At 46.8% G+C, this 15,679-nt stretch overlaps 2 protein-coding genes across 3 annotated transcripts in view; both read left to right on the top strand.

The window, feature by feature from the left end:
- Nucleotides 1-4,243, top strand: part of HEPHL1 (hephaestin like 1) — a 77,185-nt gene extending 72,942 nt beyond the window's left edge. The window contains exons 18-20 of one of the 2 annotated variants that reach the window (XM_014835418.3): nt 1,412-1,574; nt 2,055-2,123; nt 2,218-4,243. In XM_014835418.3, the coding sequence (XP_014690904.1) occupies nt 1,412-1,574; nt 2,055-2,123; nt 2,218-2,420 (435 nt within the window). In that variant the 3' untranslated portion in view covers nt 2,421-4,243. The remainder of the gene's footprint in view (nt 1-1,411; nt 1,575-2,054; nt 2,124-2,217) is intronic. The other variant, XM_070490434.1, reaches the window with a different exon arrangement.
- A 5,234-nt stretch (nt 4,244-9,477) lies between these two features.
- The window catches only part of PANX1 (pannexin 1), a 47,314-nt gene continuing 41,112 nt past the window's right edge, over nt 9,478-15,679 (top strand). The window contains exon 1 of the mRNA XM_014835414.3: nt 9,478-9,922. Within this exon, the coding sequence (XP_014690900.2) occupies nt 9,742-9,922 (181 nt within the window). The 5' untranslated portion in view covers nt 9,478-9,741. The remainder of the gene's footprint in view (nt 9,923-15,679) is intronic.

The following is a 15,679-nucleotide window of genomic DNA, read 5'->3' as shown; positions in this document are numbered from 1 at the left end:
TTTGCTGTCGGTTTTTAGTAGATCCTATTACCAAGTTGAGGAAGTTTCCTTCTATTCTTGGTTTGCTGAGGGTTTTCTTTTTTTATCATGAACAGATGCTAAATACTATCAAAGGCTTCTTCTGCATCTATTGAGATTATCATATTTCTCTTCTTTAGTCTATAGATGATTTTCTTTAGTACACTGGTAAATTACAATGATTGATTTTCAAATGTTGACCCGGCTTTGACAACCAGCTTTGAGAAAAATGTTGAACCATAATGACAAACACCAGTTGCCATGATGCATTATTCTTTTTATATATTGCTGGATTCAATTTGCTAGTGTTAAGGAATTTTGCATCTGTGTTCATGAAGAATATTGGTTGTAGCTTTCTTTTCTTGTAAAGTATTTGTCTGGTTTTTGTATCAGGGTAATGCTGGCCTCATAAAATGAGTTGGTATTCCTCCCTCTTCCATTTTCTGGAAGAGTTTACTTAGAATTGGTATTATTTCTTCTTTAAATGTTTGGTAGCATTTGCCAATGAAGCCATCTGGACCTGGAGTTTAATTTGTCGGAAGGTCTTAAAACAATTTCAGTTCCTTTAATAGATATAATTTCAGTTTCTTTAATAGATAACCTGAATAGTGATCTTCAGCGGTTTTCATCCTAACAAATTCATCGATTCAAGTTGTAGAATTCATTGATAAACAGTTGCTCATAATATTGCTTTATTATCCTTTTTAATGTCTATAAGGTCTTAGTGATATCCTCTCTTTCATTCCTGATTTTTGTAGTTTGTGTCTTTTTTCAGTTTGTCTAGAGGTTTGTATTAGTTATCTATTGCTGCATAACAAATTACTCCAAAACTTAGTGGCCTAAAGCAACAAACACTTATTATCTTACAATTTCTCTGAGTTGGGAACCTGGGAGTAGTCTAGCTAGTTGGTTCTGATTCAGCATCTTTCATGAGGCTGCAATCAATATGTGAGCTGGAGCTGCAGTCATCAGGTTTGACTGGGGCTAGAGGATCCACTTCCAAACTCACTCACAGGGCTATTCACTAGAGGCTTCAGTTCCTCAACATGTGGGTATGGCGTGGGAGCTGGCTTCCCCCAGAGCGAGTGATCCAAGAAGAGAAATCAAGAGAGAGAGAGCCTAAGATTCTTGGAAGTAGAATGCCATCACTTCTGCCATATGTTATTGGTCTCACAGACCAACCCTCACAGAATGTAGGAGGGGACTACAAAGGTTATGGATACCAGCAGGTGAGAATCATTGGGGGCCATTGTGGAGGCTGGCTACCATAAGGATTATCAATTTTATTGATCTGTTCAAAGAACCAGCTTTTGGTTTCTATGATTTATCTCTGCTATGTTTCTATTCTTGATTTGATTGATTTCTGCTCTTTATTTTTTCCTTCCTTATACAGATAGATAAATCGTACCGAGAAGATGTGTATGATCTCTTTCCCGGGACATTCCAAACCATCGAACTGTTTGCAGATCACCCAGGGACATGGCTATTACATTGTCACGTGTCTGACCACATCCATGCTGGCATGGAGACAACCTATACGGTCCTTCGGAACATAGGTACTATTGTCTGTCAGTGATGCTAGGTGATAGCCCAGCCTTCCTATAGACCCTGAAAACAGGAGGCAGGAGAGACCCCATCAGGAGCTCAGATTCAAGTAAGAGAGACAGATATATAAATAATAACTATGATAGAATATGATACTTGCCAAAATAGAGTGCAGTGTACAGGATTCAATGGCAGCAGTAGGAGGCAATGGTTAATAGTTTGGGGATATGAGCCAAGATTCCATAGAGGCCATAATGCTTCAGATGGATCTTAAGGGGTCAGCAGAAGCTTGAAAGGTGGATGGGACAGGAACAGCATGTGTACTGCTCTGAAGAGTACCATAGTGGGAATCCAAGGAAGACTTGCAGATACTGATGGGATAAAGTCCTCACTGGTGAAATGACATAATTCTTGAAACAACTCATGCCATGAAAAGAATCCACTTTGACTTCTGTTGTTTATAAAACAATCAATTTGTCTTCTTTGTCCAGATAACCGGATTCCTTACTCCACCAAGTCTCCTGGAGGAGCATCACAGCCGGCCACGGTGCCCTCCAATGGTAATGATCCCTCCCCGAATCCTGCAGGTGAATGGTCAGTGTTCACCCCCCAGGGAAAGGCAGAGGCCTGACACCTCACTTGTTCTTTTCACAGAAGAATCTGGCAAGGAGCAGCTCTATTTCTTTGGCAAGAATCTGGGTCCTAGAGGAGCCAAAGCAGCCTTGGTCATCCTTTTCATCATTGGACTCCTCCTCCTGATCTCCACGGTGATTCTCTCCCTCAGACTGCACTCTGCGAGGATGCGGGCAGCATACCGGGAAGTCCAGTCCTGCGCGCTCCCCACGGATGCTCTGTGAACGGACTGGTCTTCCTCACCAGGGAAACTGGACAAGACATCGTTCACCGAGGAAGGCTCACACTGTATCCTGGACCAGGCTCTGATGCTCTGGGACACAATCAAAGCGATTTGCTTTTATTTATTTATTTTTAAATGGGCTGTGAATAATTCTCAGGTATAAAATACAGAAAGAGGAGAACAGGCATGACTGAGAAAACAGGCTCAGTCTGTTCTCTGAATGAATTCGCTGAAGTGGGGAGACCCTCTGAAGGATGCCTTTAGTTTCCATCTTTCGTAATTCTTAGATTAGACAGTGCTTCCTTAGCCAACCATTTCTAGATGGTTTCTAGATGGACACCTTTGGGAAAGAGTTTATACTGCCTCAGACATCTAACGGCACTGAGTTTTCAGCACTGTTATGTAAAATGCTTCCCTTAGTTATTCCAGGGAAAATAACTTTCTGAGGAGTGCATGGAAATGTCTAAATCAGTATCTGCTGATGGAATTTAACCAAATGAATTTTCTGGAGGCTTTAGCCAACTCTCTTGGCCTTTTCCCCTTTAATAGAAAGAGCCTGTGCACTGTTTGCAACAAAAGGCAAAGTGATAAGCATTTTTTTAAATTGCTGCTGTTTGCATGCAAACCTGTAGAGATACTTGAATGTTTATGACTCACTTCATGTTATATATTTTTACAATATGTTTCCTTGGCAATGTTTGTATTTTCTCAAATCAACTAGTGAATTCGTATCTGTGTTTCAGAATGTGGAGGGCTGGAATCTGTGAAACAGCGGGCTCGGCTCTCCCACGGTGAGTCAGACTCCCTGAGAGTTTAGCAGGAGCTTCTAAGAGGGAGGGACGCCTTGCAGGAGGCAAGTCTGGGCTTGAATCTTGAGTCTGATGCTTCATAGTTAGGGAGATCTTTCCAAGATTCCATCTTCTATGAAATAAAAACAGTCTCACCATGTGAAAAACACCAGGAAGAATTCATCAATGCAGCTGACCAGTTGGGTCAGCAGGAATTTCACAAAATCCTCAATTCCATGCCTCTTAAAGACATAGCCCTTTTTGGAGGAGGGGAAAAAAAAGAAAAGGCTAAAAAAAGAGCGTCCCAATGGCAATTTTTTAAACCATTAAATCAGCTTTGAAGATTTGATTACAGTTTTCAAGGCTCAAATGCAAAAATAAAATATTGAACAACTAACCCCATTACGAGGCAATTCATACTGTCTGTATGCAAGCCTAAATGTTAGATGTAAGATTGATAAAAGCAATATTGTTTATTACTAGACTCAGAAATTGCCCTAGCTCAGGGCAAGTTGCCCTGGAATGCCAATGCCAATGCCAATGCCGATGCCAGATGAGTGCTATTAGTATATCTGCCTTAGCAGTTGATCATTTGGATATCCAGGTGAATGATTAGGACCTAATAAATACTCTGGTGGAGGGACCTTTCATACCTTCTCATTTTCATCTTGGTGAGGGGAAACAGGTAATTTGATAGAAGCTATAGTCTTATGTAAAACAAGATGTGAATGCTAATAGTTATGTTCATAGTTTGCTTGAATGTCATATCAAACAGGGTACCCAAAGGATGATCCCAGCCTGCTAACCACTGATAATGCAATTTTGTAGTATGTACTCTACAGTTTTCATACATGTGTAGGCTGTATAATTTCATCATAATAATTATCATAAATGCCTTATTTATAACTCACTTAGACAATAAATTATTTAGTTGTTAGTTTTTTCCTTTTCTCTTAGTTTATTTTTTTAATGAAAATGAAACCACAAAGTAGTTTGATTACACCACTTCTCTTTGTAATAAAGTTTCACATATTTTAAGATGGCGATTTGCATGTCTTTTTTTTTCCACCAGAAATTACCTATCGCTAGACCTGGGGCAGGGAGTTGGCTAGAGAATTTTCTCTTAGATATTTAGCAACTATTCTAGTTATACCTGCTAGAGGAAATGAAACAAACTAACAGTACATCTCCATAAATAACATGACTGTCCTCAAACATTGTTTGCTCAAGTGTACCACACTTCCACATTCTCAGCCTCACTCCTTTGAGGAAATCAACCATATTTACATATATCTTTTCCTCTGGTTACAACAGAAGAAGGTTCTGCTCCTAGCAGGGCCAGTCCCTCACTTGGCTCTGGACCTCATCCCTTCTTGCTTTCTCAAGGACTTCATTCCCTCAGTTATCAGTTTTCCCTCCTGCATGACACTGACAGGGTTCAGGGCAGGCCACCCCAAGATGTGCCACTTTAGCATGCAGACTATTTCCAGCTGAAGACAATAAAGGCTCAAAAGACTCAGGAAGAGCATCCGATCCGCCCCCCCACCCCCACCCTGCAAACTGCCTAAAGGCCTGTTTCAGGAAGGAGCTCATATCATGTGATAGCTATAGTATGATGTAAAATAGGTGTGATAAAAGGACACCAACAAACCCATTTTTTGGGCCTAGCAAAACCTGTTGAACAAACATTTGCATTCCATCTGTATGTACATTGTCTTCTTCCGCTTTGAAGTCCCAGATCACTATGCCCTCCTTGTCTGTAGCTGAGGATACTTAAACAGGTGGACTTAGCCAGATGGCCGAGTTACTCAGTTTCTTCTGGGTTTCTCCCATGTATACATGCTATTAAACTTTGTTTGATTTTTCTCTTGCTAACCTGCCTCTTTGATTATTTGACCAGCCGTAAGAACCGTAAGGAAAAGCGGTGGGTGGGAATTCTCCCACTTTCCCGACAACGTCATCAGCAATACCCACCATTAGAAATAGAAAACAAATGAAGAGCCATTGTCCTTAACTCCATAACCCCCTCGAACCCAGCTTCACTGTTCCTTTGATAGCAGAACTTAAAGCACTGTCCACTTGCTGCCTGTATCACTTCACCCCATGCATCCCTCATTCCAACGGTTTCCAATCCAGTGTGCCCTGCCTCCCCATCCCAATCTGCTGTTGTCAACATCAAGAACCATGATGCGATTTCTGGTGGCTTCGAAACCGGGTGCAGGAGTGGGGGTATATGAGAACTCTCTGTACCATCTGCTCACTTTTTCTATAAATCTAAAACTGTTCTAAAAATTAAAGTCTATTTTTTTAAAAGGCAATGTTATATACACTCTCATGTGACACCTTAAACTCCTGAGGTTGGTAATGACAGTTATCAAACGCTAAGTGCTTGTGATGTGGCAGGCACTGTTACCTATGTTATCACACGTAACCCTCAGAACAACCCGATGAGGTAGGCAGTATTATCCCTATTTGGCAAATGAGGAAATTGAGGCTTAGAGATTTTCAGCGACATATCCTTGGTCACACAGCAAGTAGGTGGCAAATCCAGGAGTTGAACCCAGGCTCTTGCTTTCTCGTTTCCTCCCAAAGAACCTTGACGCATGTCAGGTTGATCTGGTTTTTGCAGCAGGAAGAATGGCTCCCTTAATTACCACTGTCTTCTGTTCCATTTCTCTCTGTCCTCAGAGACAGCACCCCTGTTTGGACTCGCATTACTTCTCACATGGACAATTTCGACAGCCTCTCACTTGGCCCCGCATTCTGATCCACTCTATGTGTGAATGGAAGATTAATCTTTTTAAAGCACAGTCTATTTGTATTACTCCTCTCCAAAAATTCCGTAATGCCTGCTGGAAAAAAAGTCCAAATTAAGTTCTCTGGCCCCAACCTTTTCATCTTTGACTCCCTCGCCTTCATCTTGCCCACACCAGTGTCAGATGTCTCTACCTCCCATTTCCTGACAGGTTCTCTTTCTTGCCTTTATTGTAAATTCAACAAACATAGATTGACTTCCGGCTAAACGTACAAAACTCTTCCAGAGTTGAGGGCAATTTACAAAACTGCTAAAATTCCATCCAGATGCTCAGAGGAACTTGATACCTAATGAGAAAGCAGACATGCAATCAACCATTGCACAAGGCAAATGAGCTAAATGCTAGACCAGAGGAAGGAAGTGCTGAGGGAGAGAGTGGGGCAGAAGGTGGGCAGGGGGATCCTGGAAGGCTTCCAGAAGAGGGGACCTTTAAGCCTGTTGTAGATTTTGACAAGGAGAGAAGGGAAACATGGTCCATGCTTTCATTCACTCCTAGAAAGCTCTTGTCTCAGCTCTGCCTGCCACAAATTGACTCATCGTCCCAGGCCCCCCTCTTTCTATACACCTCCACCTTGGCACACCCCACCTTTCACAATATTACTCACCCCTTCTAACTTGTATTATAGTTAATTGTGCACATGCCTTATTTCTCTTACTAAGCCATGAAGTCTTTGAGAAAATGGATTATGTCCACTTCATCTTTGCTTCCCCATCCATCGAACCCAGAACTGGTCCATCACTGGCCTCTACTATGCCTTGAATGTATGGATAAATGAGTGCAATTTGGGCCACTTGTTTTTAAACAATTTTCATGGTGAAATATTTTCAGATTCCTTCAGACATTTAATAAATATTAATTAAAATACCTACCGTGTGCCAGGCATTTGTGGTAAGTGTTGGAGACAAGAATGGTATACATGGACATGGACCTGCCCACACGAAGCTTACCATAAAAATGGCAAGACAAACATTAAATAAATGAACAGTTAAACAAATACTAGTTGAATTATATTTGCGATTATCATTAAGAAGGAGAAAGAGGGCAACAGTACCAGATAACATTTACACAACACTCAACAGTTGCAAAGCACTGTCCTAAGCACTGTGCACACATTAACTCATTTGATCCTTATCACAATCCTAAGAGATAGAACCACTTTGCAGATCAGAAAACTGAGGCACAGGAGGGTCAAGTAACTTTTCCAAGGCCCACAGCTGGTAACTGGTAGTGCCAGTATCACAAGAATATTCAATAAAGGGGCTAATCTGGTTTAGTATCATGAGAGAAGACTTTCCTGGGGAAGTGACATGCAGCCGAGATCAGGAGGGTGAATAAGAGTGGGCCAGGCAAAGAGGCTACAGCGGGTGGGAGTGCTTTGGGCAAGGGAAGGCCTGGAGGTGGCAAGGGGCCTGGCTAACTTGAAGAACTGAAGGGGAAGCTGGCGAGGTAGGCAGTGGCCATGCTAAAAAATTTGAATTTTATTCTAAAAACAATGTACGCTTTAAGTAGGGGAGTGATATGATCAGATTGGAGCTTTCAAAAGCTCCCTCTGGCAGCTGTGGGGGAGAATGGCTTGTGGGCCTAGGGGGTACAACCCTGTACGTGGTTAGGAGAGAGGATGAATGGGGGTATTGGCAGTGTAGGTGGAGAAACACTGTCAGATTTTCTACATTTAGGAAAGAGAAGCAAGAGAATTTAGAAATTGATTACGGCAGCTGGGAGAGATGGAAGCGTTAAATAGGGCATTCCATGTTTCTGGCTTGGGCATGTTGGGGCCCAGGGCAGGCTACCCCAAAACATCCCACAATGGCATGTTGATTCTTTTGAATTAAGTTTACTCGTTTTGACTTATAAAGCAAAATTTCGATCGTCCTCTCTCTGTTCCTTCTGAAAGCAGGAAATACATCTCCCATATGAAAGGTACCCTCCCTGTAGGAGGAGGAGATAGAGACATCCTTACTGCCAGAGCTAGGGAATTCAGGGCCGAGAGGCCCATGTAAACAAACCTTGTTAGATTTACCAATTTACTACCTCAGTTCCTCACTAATTACAACTAACTACACATCCCAAACCTAAGTTTCTTTGTCCTGTCAATTCCTCACAAATGTATTGTCTTTGTGTAAAAAGATATATATATAAGTTGCTTGCCTCCTTTACCCTCTGAACATCATTTTAATGATCCCCATATGGACATATTAAATTGTTTTTTCTCCTGTCAGTCAGGTCTCCTGACAATTTTATTATTAGTCCAGCCATAAGAACTCAAGAGGGAGAGGTTTCCCCCTCCTCAACAGGCCTATGGGTGGATGGCAGTGCATTAGCAAGATGGGGAAGAGGACTATCGGTTGAGAGGAAGATGAAGCTTGCAGTCCTGGCCATTATGAGACTAAAGTCCTGTGAGCCATCCAAGCGAAGAGTTGTGTAGGCCCTTGGATGCGTGCTCGGAGGGCAGGCCAGGGTGGAGATCTACACGTAGGAGCTGAGAAAATATAGAACAGGCTTGCATGTATGGACCCGCCCGCATACAAAGAGAAGAGAAGGCAGCCCAGTCCAGCCCAAGGAGTCCTCACGTTTAAAGGTCCTGTCTGCTCCAAAGGCTGTTGATTAGAGCATCTCTCGTCTATTTGTCAGCATCCACTTTCTCTAAGTGGTTCAGGAGTAGTTCTCCCCTTCACCACCCACTTCACCCGCGGACACTCCGCCGCTGGCTCCTGGACCAAGGCTCTGATTGGGAGAGCAAGAGAAGCAGCGCAGACCGAGCGGCGATAATGGAGGCCTGAGACCTAGTTATCACAGGGCTCACTACCACTGACCCCGCAGAACCTCCTTGTCACGCAGAGCTCCTGGAAGGGGCCAGTGCTCCCTCTTCAACACACGCTGTCTACACAGCTCTATTGGCTTTTATGGCACTCGTTGCTTTTTGAAGCGTTTGCAGCTCCTTTTAACCTGATTCCGCCAGGTAGAAAGAGAGTGGGGCATAAAAGGGGGCCATCCTATCCACAGGATAAGGGGCCTCTTCCAGAAAGGGGCCGATTTCAAAACTCTCCGGTGCCAGGAAGTGGGAGAATGAGGATGGGATCGGCTCGAGGATTTTCAGAGGTACCGCTCGCTCGGTGGGAAGATCCCTTCGCGCAGGTAGATCTCAGGGTCGCGCGATGCTGCCGCGCCCACCCCGCCCCGCGTCACCGCGATTTCCGGAAACCCCACGCTCCTGGATACTTAGTCCCCCTCATGGTTCCGGAAGAGCGCTGCAGAGCGCGCCGAGAGCGCAGGAGCCTCCCCAGAGGAGCTCTGGCTGCTGGGGCGGAGAGGAGGGGCCTGGGCGGGAGGGAAGCGCTTTGTTCCGTGGTTGGTTCCCGCGCTTGCCGGCGCGCGGGACAGGCGCGGAGCCCGGGTGGCGCGCGCGTCCCAGGGACCTGCGGCGGCGAGCGCGCGGGGGCGTGTCCGCGCCCCTCGGGCGGCGGAGGAGCGAGCGCGAGAGCTCGTGCGCCCAGGCGCCCGCGGAGGCAGCTTCGGCGCTGTGCGTCGCTGAGAGCCGTACGCATCGAGACACAGAGTCTGGTGGGATGTAGGAGCAACTGGGGAGCCGGCAAAGGGAAAGCGAAAGCCGCAGGTTTGGCCGATGACAGGTTGAAGGCGCCGCGCAGCGCTCCCGACGCCGGCGGTACCAGGGCCTACCCTCCAGGCCCTGCCTGGCCGAGCCCAGCGCGCCACAGCCATGGCCATCGCCCACCTGGCCACCGAGTACGTATTCTCGGACTTCTTGCTGAAGGAGCCCTCGGACCTCAAGTTCAAGGGGCTTCGGCTGGAGCTGGCCGTGGACAAGATGGTCACGTGCATCGCCGTGGGGCTGCCGCTGCTGCTCATCTCGCTGGCCTTCGCGCAGGAAATCTCGATCGGTAAGGCCTGGGAGCCAGAGGGGCGGGGCGGGCCCGGCCGGGCTGAGCCGGCCTTATCAGAGGTGCCCGGGTCTGGGGAGAAGTGATTTTACCGCGCTCCGCCGTAAATCTCCGCCAGCCCCTGACAGCGCTCACAGGTGCGATGGGCGTGACCGTTGGGAAGGAAGGTAGCCCCAGTTTTATGGTCTGAAACATTCTTTGTCCACGTGCTTCATTTGTCCTCCTGTGGACTGTGCTCGTATCTCTACTCCTCAGTCCTTCTGTTCCCTGCGCCCCACTGATCCCGACTGGGGCTTCGTGTTCATGTGCCATCCATGACCGGCGCCCTTGCGGTCCAGAACAACTGTCTCCTCTCTTTTTCCCTAAAAGCATTTGTGTAGTCACCTAAAATTTTGTACCAGAGAAGCTCCTGAGTGGCTGAACGGAGGATGTGAAGACAAGCGCTCCATGGAAAGTGTGTTCTCTCTTCATTATCTTATTTTAATTGATATTTACTGAAGCGTTAGTTCTGCAGGGTTGTGAATGACACGAGATACCTGCACTTGGCAGGTATTGGATGGAAGCCGAAATCCTCCACCTGGTGGGCCTTATGAATGTGCGATGGAGTCTCCATCATGTAAATTCTCATTTGATCATAATAACAGTTCTGTGGATTTGGAAAGTCTACTGGTTTGGGCAGCATCACATGGCCAGTAAGTGTCGGGTCTTCCTCATTGGCGGTTCTGACTTTCAGCACGGGAGAGACTGTTCAAGAGTCAACAGGAAGGCAGTGTTTGACAGCTAGAAACTCTTCTGAATGGGGAAAGAGAGAGAGGCTGGTGGGGCTGAATGTTGGGGAAAGCTTATGTGAGAGATTGGGCTGGCCCTGAGCCCACAGTGTGTGTGTGGGATTTGGATAAGGAGAGGGGAGACCTTTGCCAAGATTTTGAGATGGTAGAAAATGTTACATGTTCCTGGAAGAGGACAGGCTGTGACTGAGGCAGGAAGGTTAGTTAGGGTTCCTGGGTTATGAAAGTGAATATGAGCCTGGGTCAGTTAGAACAGACGAGTACAGCTTTGTTGGTTTAAAAAGTGTGAAGTTATTATTTGAACAGAGGTGGACTGATTGAAAACAGCACTTATTTAGTAAATAGCCTCACGGTAGCATGTAGGGTCTGTGATGGAGGGGGGTTGGAACAAGGGAGGCTGGTTGCCGTATGATGGGGCGTCACTTGAGGTCTTGTGCCTGATTGGGGCCAAGAGTGGAAGGGGGATTTCTGAGAGAGCAAGCAGCAATAAGCAGCACTTGGGTACCTCGATTTTAATAGGCCATGAGGGGCAGAGAGCGATCTGAGTTGATGGAAAGGCTGCAGGCCTGGGGGAGTGGAAAACGGTGGTGGTGTTGATAGAAATAGTGAAGTCGAGGGAAGTGTCACATAGAAGAGGGTTACAATGAGTTTGATTTTGTGATCTACGGCACCAAGTAGTTCAACTTGGCAGGAAGTTGCCAAATTCATTGTGGAAAAATAAAAGTTCAATTTCCCTTGTTTTGGACAGCCATAGTCACGGGCTTTCTTTTCCCTCCAGATGGCCGGGAGTTGAGGCTTCTGTACCCACCGAGTAGCCTGGGTCCTGGAGGTAATCTCTCCCTTCAGCAAATGTTCCTTGAGTAGCAGCTGTGGGCTGGACCCAGTGCTAGGAGTAAATGAGGCTTGGTCTCTCTTAAGAGGAGCACGAGTCTTGGACACCTGATGCCAGGAGGGAGGAGCTGGTTACCCTCCGTGATTAAACTTCACCTCCAGCTCACATTTTAGAGGGATTCCTGAGGCGCCTGCACTAGTAATGCTCTAGACACATCCAAATTGGTGGGTTGTCTGAGAGTCGCTTGGTTGGCGTTGGGAGTGGGTTTACCCAGCAAGGATCTTGACCTTGTGCTGTGTGCATAGCACTGCTGTGCATTGAGGGGGACGTGAAAGGAGTCTGGGGCATGGTTCTGTTCCTGCCTTTTGGGAGTTTACCAACCAGCCAGGTGCTAGAAGGGTAACATCATCCAGCAGTGTGTGATTCAATGACAAGATAGTGTCGAGCTCTGAGCAGTAGGCAGGTGAAGGCTGGCAGGGATTTGAGTGAAGTGCTGTCAAGCAGACTTCTACGTCTTCTCAGACGCTTCCAAGGAGAGGACAGGCATGTGGGATGAAGCCAGCAGGACCAGGGAAGACCTCTCAGGTTGAGTACACATGAGATAAAGACAGAGGAATGGCTTAGAGAGGAGAGGGACATAAATTAATGCCTGGAGTCTGTCCAGTGGGGTCACGTCATGCAGCATTTGATTTTGTGCAAATTGAGCTTTTGTGCAAAAATGAAGACAAAGCAATAAAGGAGAACAGTGACAACAGAGAGAGGAATAATTTAAATGGAGCAGGCACTTTTGCCCACCACTTTGGTCAGTGGGTACTGGCCCTAGGAGGAGTGTGAGGTGAGCCTGCAAGCTTAAAACATGGCTTCATTGTCCCTCTCATGAGAACTGCTCCCTGCCTCTCTGGTGCCTGGAATATGCTCTGTTGTAGTTTGCACATTGCACTGTGACCTGTCTATTTGGCTGCCTCACCTACAAGATATTTGATCTTATGTTGATCCCTAGAAGCTGGCATTTTGCGTGGCACATTGAAGCCACTCTATAAACATTTATTGAGTGAATGAAAGGTGATATATCTTTGGGATCATCACAAGTTTATTGAGCCTGGTGTGCATGGTGCTCTTCTTGGCAATGGGGTGACAAGCACATGTAAGATATAGGACCTGCCCCCTGGAAGCACGATCGAGCAGAAAAGATGGACACATAACCCTCCTAGTACAGGATTCATGGAATCTGGGTGGTGTCAGAGGTGTGTGCTAAAGCCTGGTACAGTGGAAGGCGGCGGGGGGCGGGGGTTGCTTTTGACTTGGAGGAACAGCCAGGGGTTCAGGGCGAGGAAGAGTTTGAACTGAACTCTGAGGCAGGATTCCAACTGTATGGAGCAGTGTGAGCTGAAACAAGGAGGCGTGAGACGGTGTGTGGCATGGGAGCTGTAAGGGCACGGTCGCGTGAAAGTAGGAGTCAGGTCAGTCTGGAGGGCCTGATATGGAAGAGGATGCACTAAGTCTCATGGTTTTCCCATCTGAGCTGGCGTGTGTATATAGGATTGGAAACAAGAAAATCACCTTGAATGATGACACATCAAATTTCTTCTTTGCACTTGTAGTGATAAACTAGTATATATAAAAATCCATTGATTGTGATATAAAATCCTCTTAAGCATAAAATAAATTTTCTTTTCCAGTTACTTTCTGAAAACTAAATTTTCCGTTAACTGGCATTCCGTAAAATAGGATTCAAGTTGTAACTGGGTGACAATTTTTACTTTAAGGAAACACTTTTACTTTAGAGAAAAGATTCCAATAAATCTGAAAATTTGCATAGACTGTTTTTTAGAATTAAGGGCGGGGTCTCTGTGTGTATAAAAGGGGTGTTGAAGGTTAGAGAGAGAGAATGTCCTCATGTGATAAAACATATTGGGCTTCATTTAAAGGCTTCTCCTTAGTCTTTGGCCCATTGTCTCAGTATTTCAGCCCACTGGGTTCCTCTCAGAAAAGAGGGACAGACCCTGCCCAGGCCACAGAGCCCCATGGCAGAGCAGGGAACTGACCTTTATGCAGGCTCTGCGGGGTCCCAGCATGGTGGCTGCAGGTAGAGTGCACTCTGTGAGAATTCTGGCCCTTTCACTTCCCAGGCAACTCACACTGGCCAGCGTGGAGGGTGCTGGTGTAGGGCTGCCTGGACCGGTGAGGATTGCTGTGGGGTTGGAGAGCAGAAGGGGCTTTCCCTTGCTCATCTGCTCATGGGTTATGAGTCATCATAGAAGTGGTGAGGGGCAGAAGGGCAGAGCAGGGCTGGTGCCTACTGTCAAGGTGGAGGGCAACGCTGGTAGCCTTTGTGGCAGCCTGGGTCTGTGGCTGCTTATGGATCCTGACAGCCCTGTGATGGTGAGAATTGCCAGCAGAAATATTCTGGAGGGAGTTGCTGGGAGAATCTTCTGAGTCGTGTCTGGGAGCATTTTGAAGGCTTTTGGATAGTGAGCTTCTGACTGTTGCATTGATGTAAGAGTTAAAACGTACACCTGTTCTGGTTAGGCTGCTGCTTCTGGTTGGCTCTTCCAAAATACTGCAAGCCTGGCTCCCCTAGAGGGTAAGATTAGTTGGGTAGGGGGAAATACCCAATTATGTGTTAACTGGCACACAGCAGAAGACAGCTTAAATGTAATTGTGACTTTGGGCTACAAAACTGTCCACTGGGAGCCAGAGAGGGGATAGTCAGCACTGACTTGGTTTTACCAGCCCTCACTTTTTCCCTCCCTCGCCTTGCATCATGTCTGGTGTACAACAAGTGCTCAATAAAAATGTAGTGAAGGAAATGCCAGAGCACATTGGAAGCACATTCTCCAGAGTTCTCCCTTGGAGAATGGCTGGGCTGAGGGGGTGGGGTGGGGCACGGCTCCCAGGGCAGGGGCAGCATGGAAGAAGGATGCTGAGATCTGGCCAAAGGTTACAGTTGCCAGGTCCCAGCCAGTGCCTGGAATTCACCAGCTGGAGGCAAGGGGTCCATGGTGTGGGGAGGGAGGCTTCCCGGTTGCTGTGGTACCCGTGTCCTTTAGTAACACAAGTGCTGTCCTGGTGAGGCCAGGACGTTCCTCCCAGATGTCCGCCCCTGATAATCGCATGCATGAGTGCAGGTCATCGTGGGAGGGGCAAAGTTGCCCCACTTGACTTATAAGCTTAGGTTTTACTGCAAGTACCTTAAATGCCCTTTTGCAGTATTTTTGTGGCGAGGAGGAATCTGTCTTCGAAATGTTGAAGGGCTCTTCTGTGGAAGACAGAGGAGTGTCATTCTGTGTGGCTCGGAGACCACGCGAGTGTCACCAGTGTGGAAGCTGCAGGGAGACAAGAGTTCTGTGCCACGGAGGGACCCCAATTTCTAAGACACCTGTCCCCAGATGCCTCTAGATGTGCAGCACGTTTCTCCCTGAGACAGACAGACAGAGAGAGAGAGACTGAGGAAATAGCTAGGTGACACCTCCGTGTAGAAGACAGGCATAAGTGGACTGCATGGCCTTCCAGCTCTGAAATTCTTGGAGTACTTATCTAAACTATCGAAGAAACGAATTCCTTAAGTGTGCTACCTTTCAACAGACCAGACTCTGAGTGGCATTCATGTTCTTGGGCTCTTTTGATAGGGTTTTCAGTTCCCTAGGCTTAGGGCTGTATGGGGCCTGATGCCGAGATGTCCCTCCTCAGGGGCTGCTTTGATGAGAATGCCTAGGTGCCATAACCTGGCATGTTAGGAGACCCTGGGAGAGGAGAACCTCTGACTCCTGCCGGGATGCTTCCTGCCCTGAGCCAGGCTGGCTGGACCAGATGAGCAGCGGGGGAAGCCAGGGGATCCCTGGAAAGGGTGTCTGGTCTGACCAGGGAGCCTTCTCTGCTCTGCGGCTGTCATTACAGGGCAGCGCTGGTCCAGCCACAGTGACCCAAAGGACAGATAGAACTGCGGCTGCTTCCAGTACTGTTGGCTTACGCTTCCTCTTGTTTCCTCCAACTGAGCCAGCAGCAGAGTGGCTTCAGTCATCTGCTCTGCTGTGGCTGAATTTAGGCACATTTTTGGGAATGTATTCAGGCTGCTTTTCAGCATGTACTAGATGGCAAAGCTGATTGATTCTTTTGAAGGGTGTCTATAAGAATGGG

This window comes from Equus asinus, chromosome 20, assembly GCF_041296235.1.
Source record: "Equus asinus isolate D_3611 breed Donkey chromosome 20, EquAss-T2T_v2, whole genome shotgun sequence".
Taxonomy (NCBI): Eukaryota; Metazoa; Chordata; class Mammalia; order Perissodactyla; family Equidae; genus Equus; species Equus asinus.
Note: the sequence above shows the minus strand (reverse complement) of the source record. Positions and strands in the feature narration are given on the sequence as shown.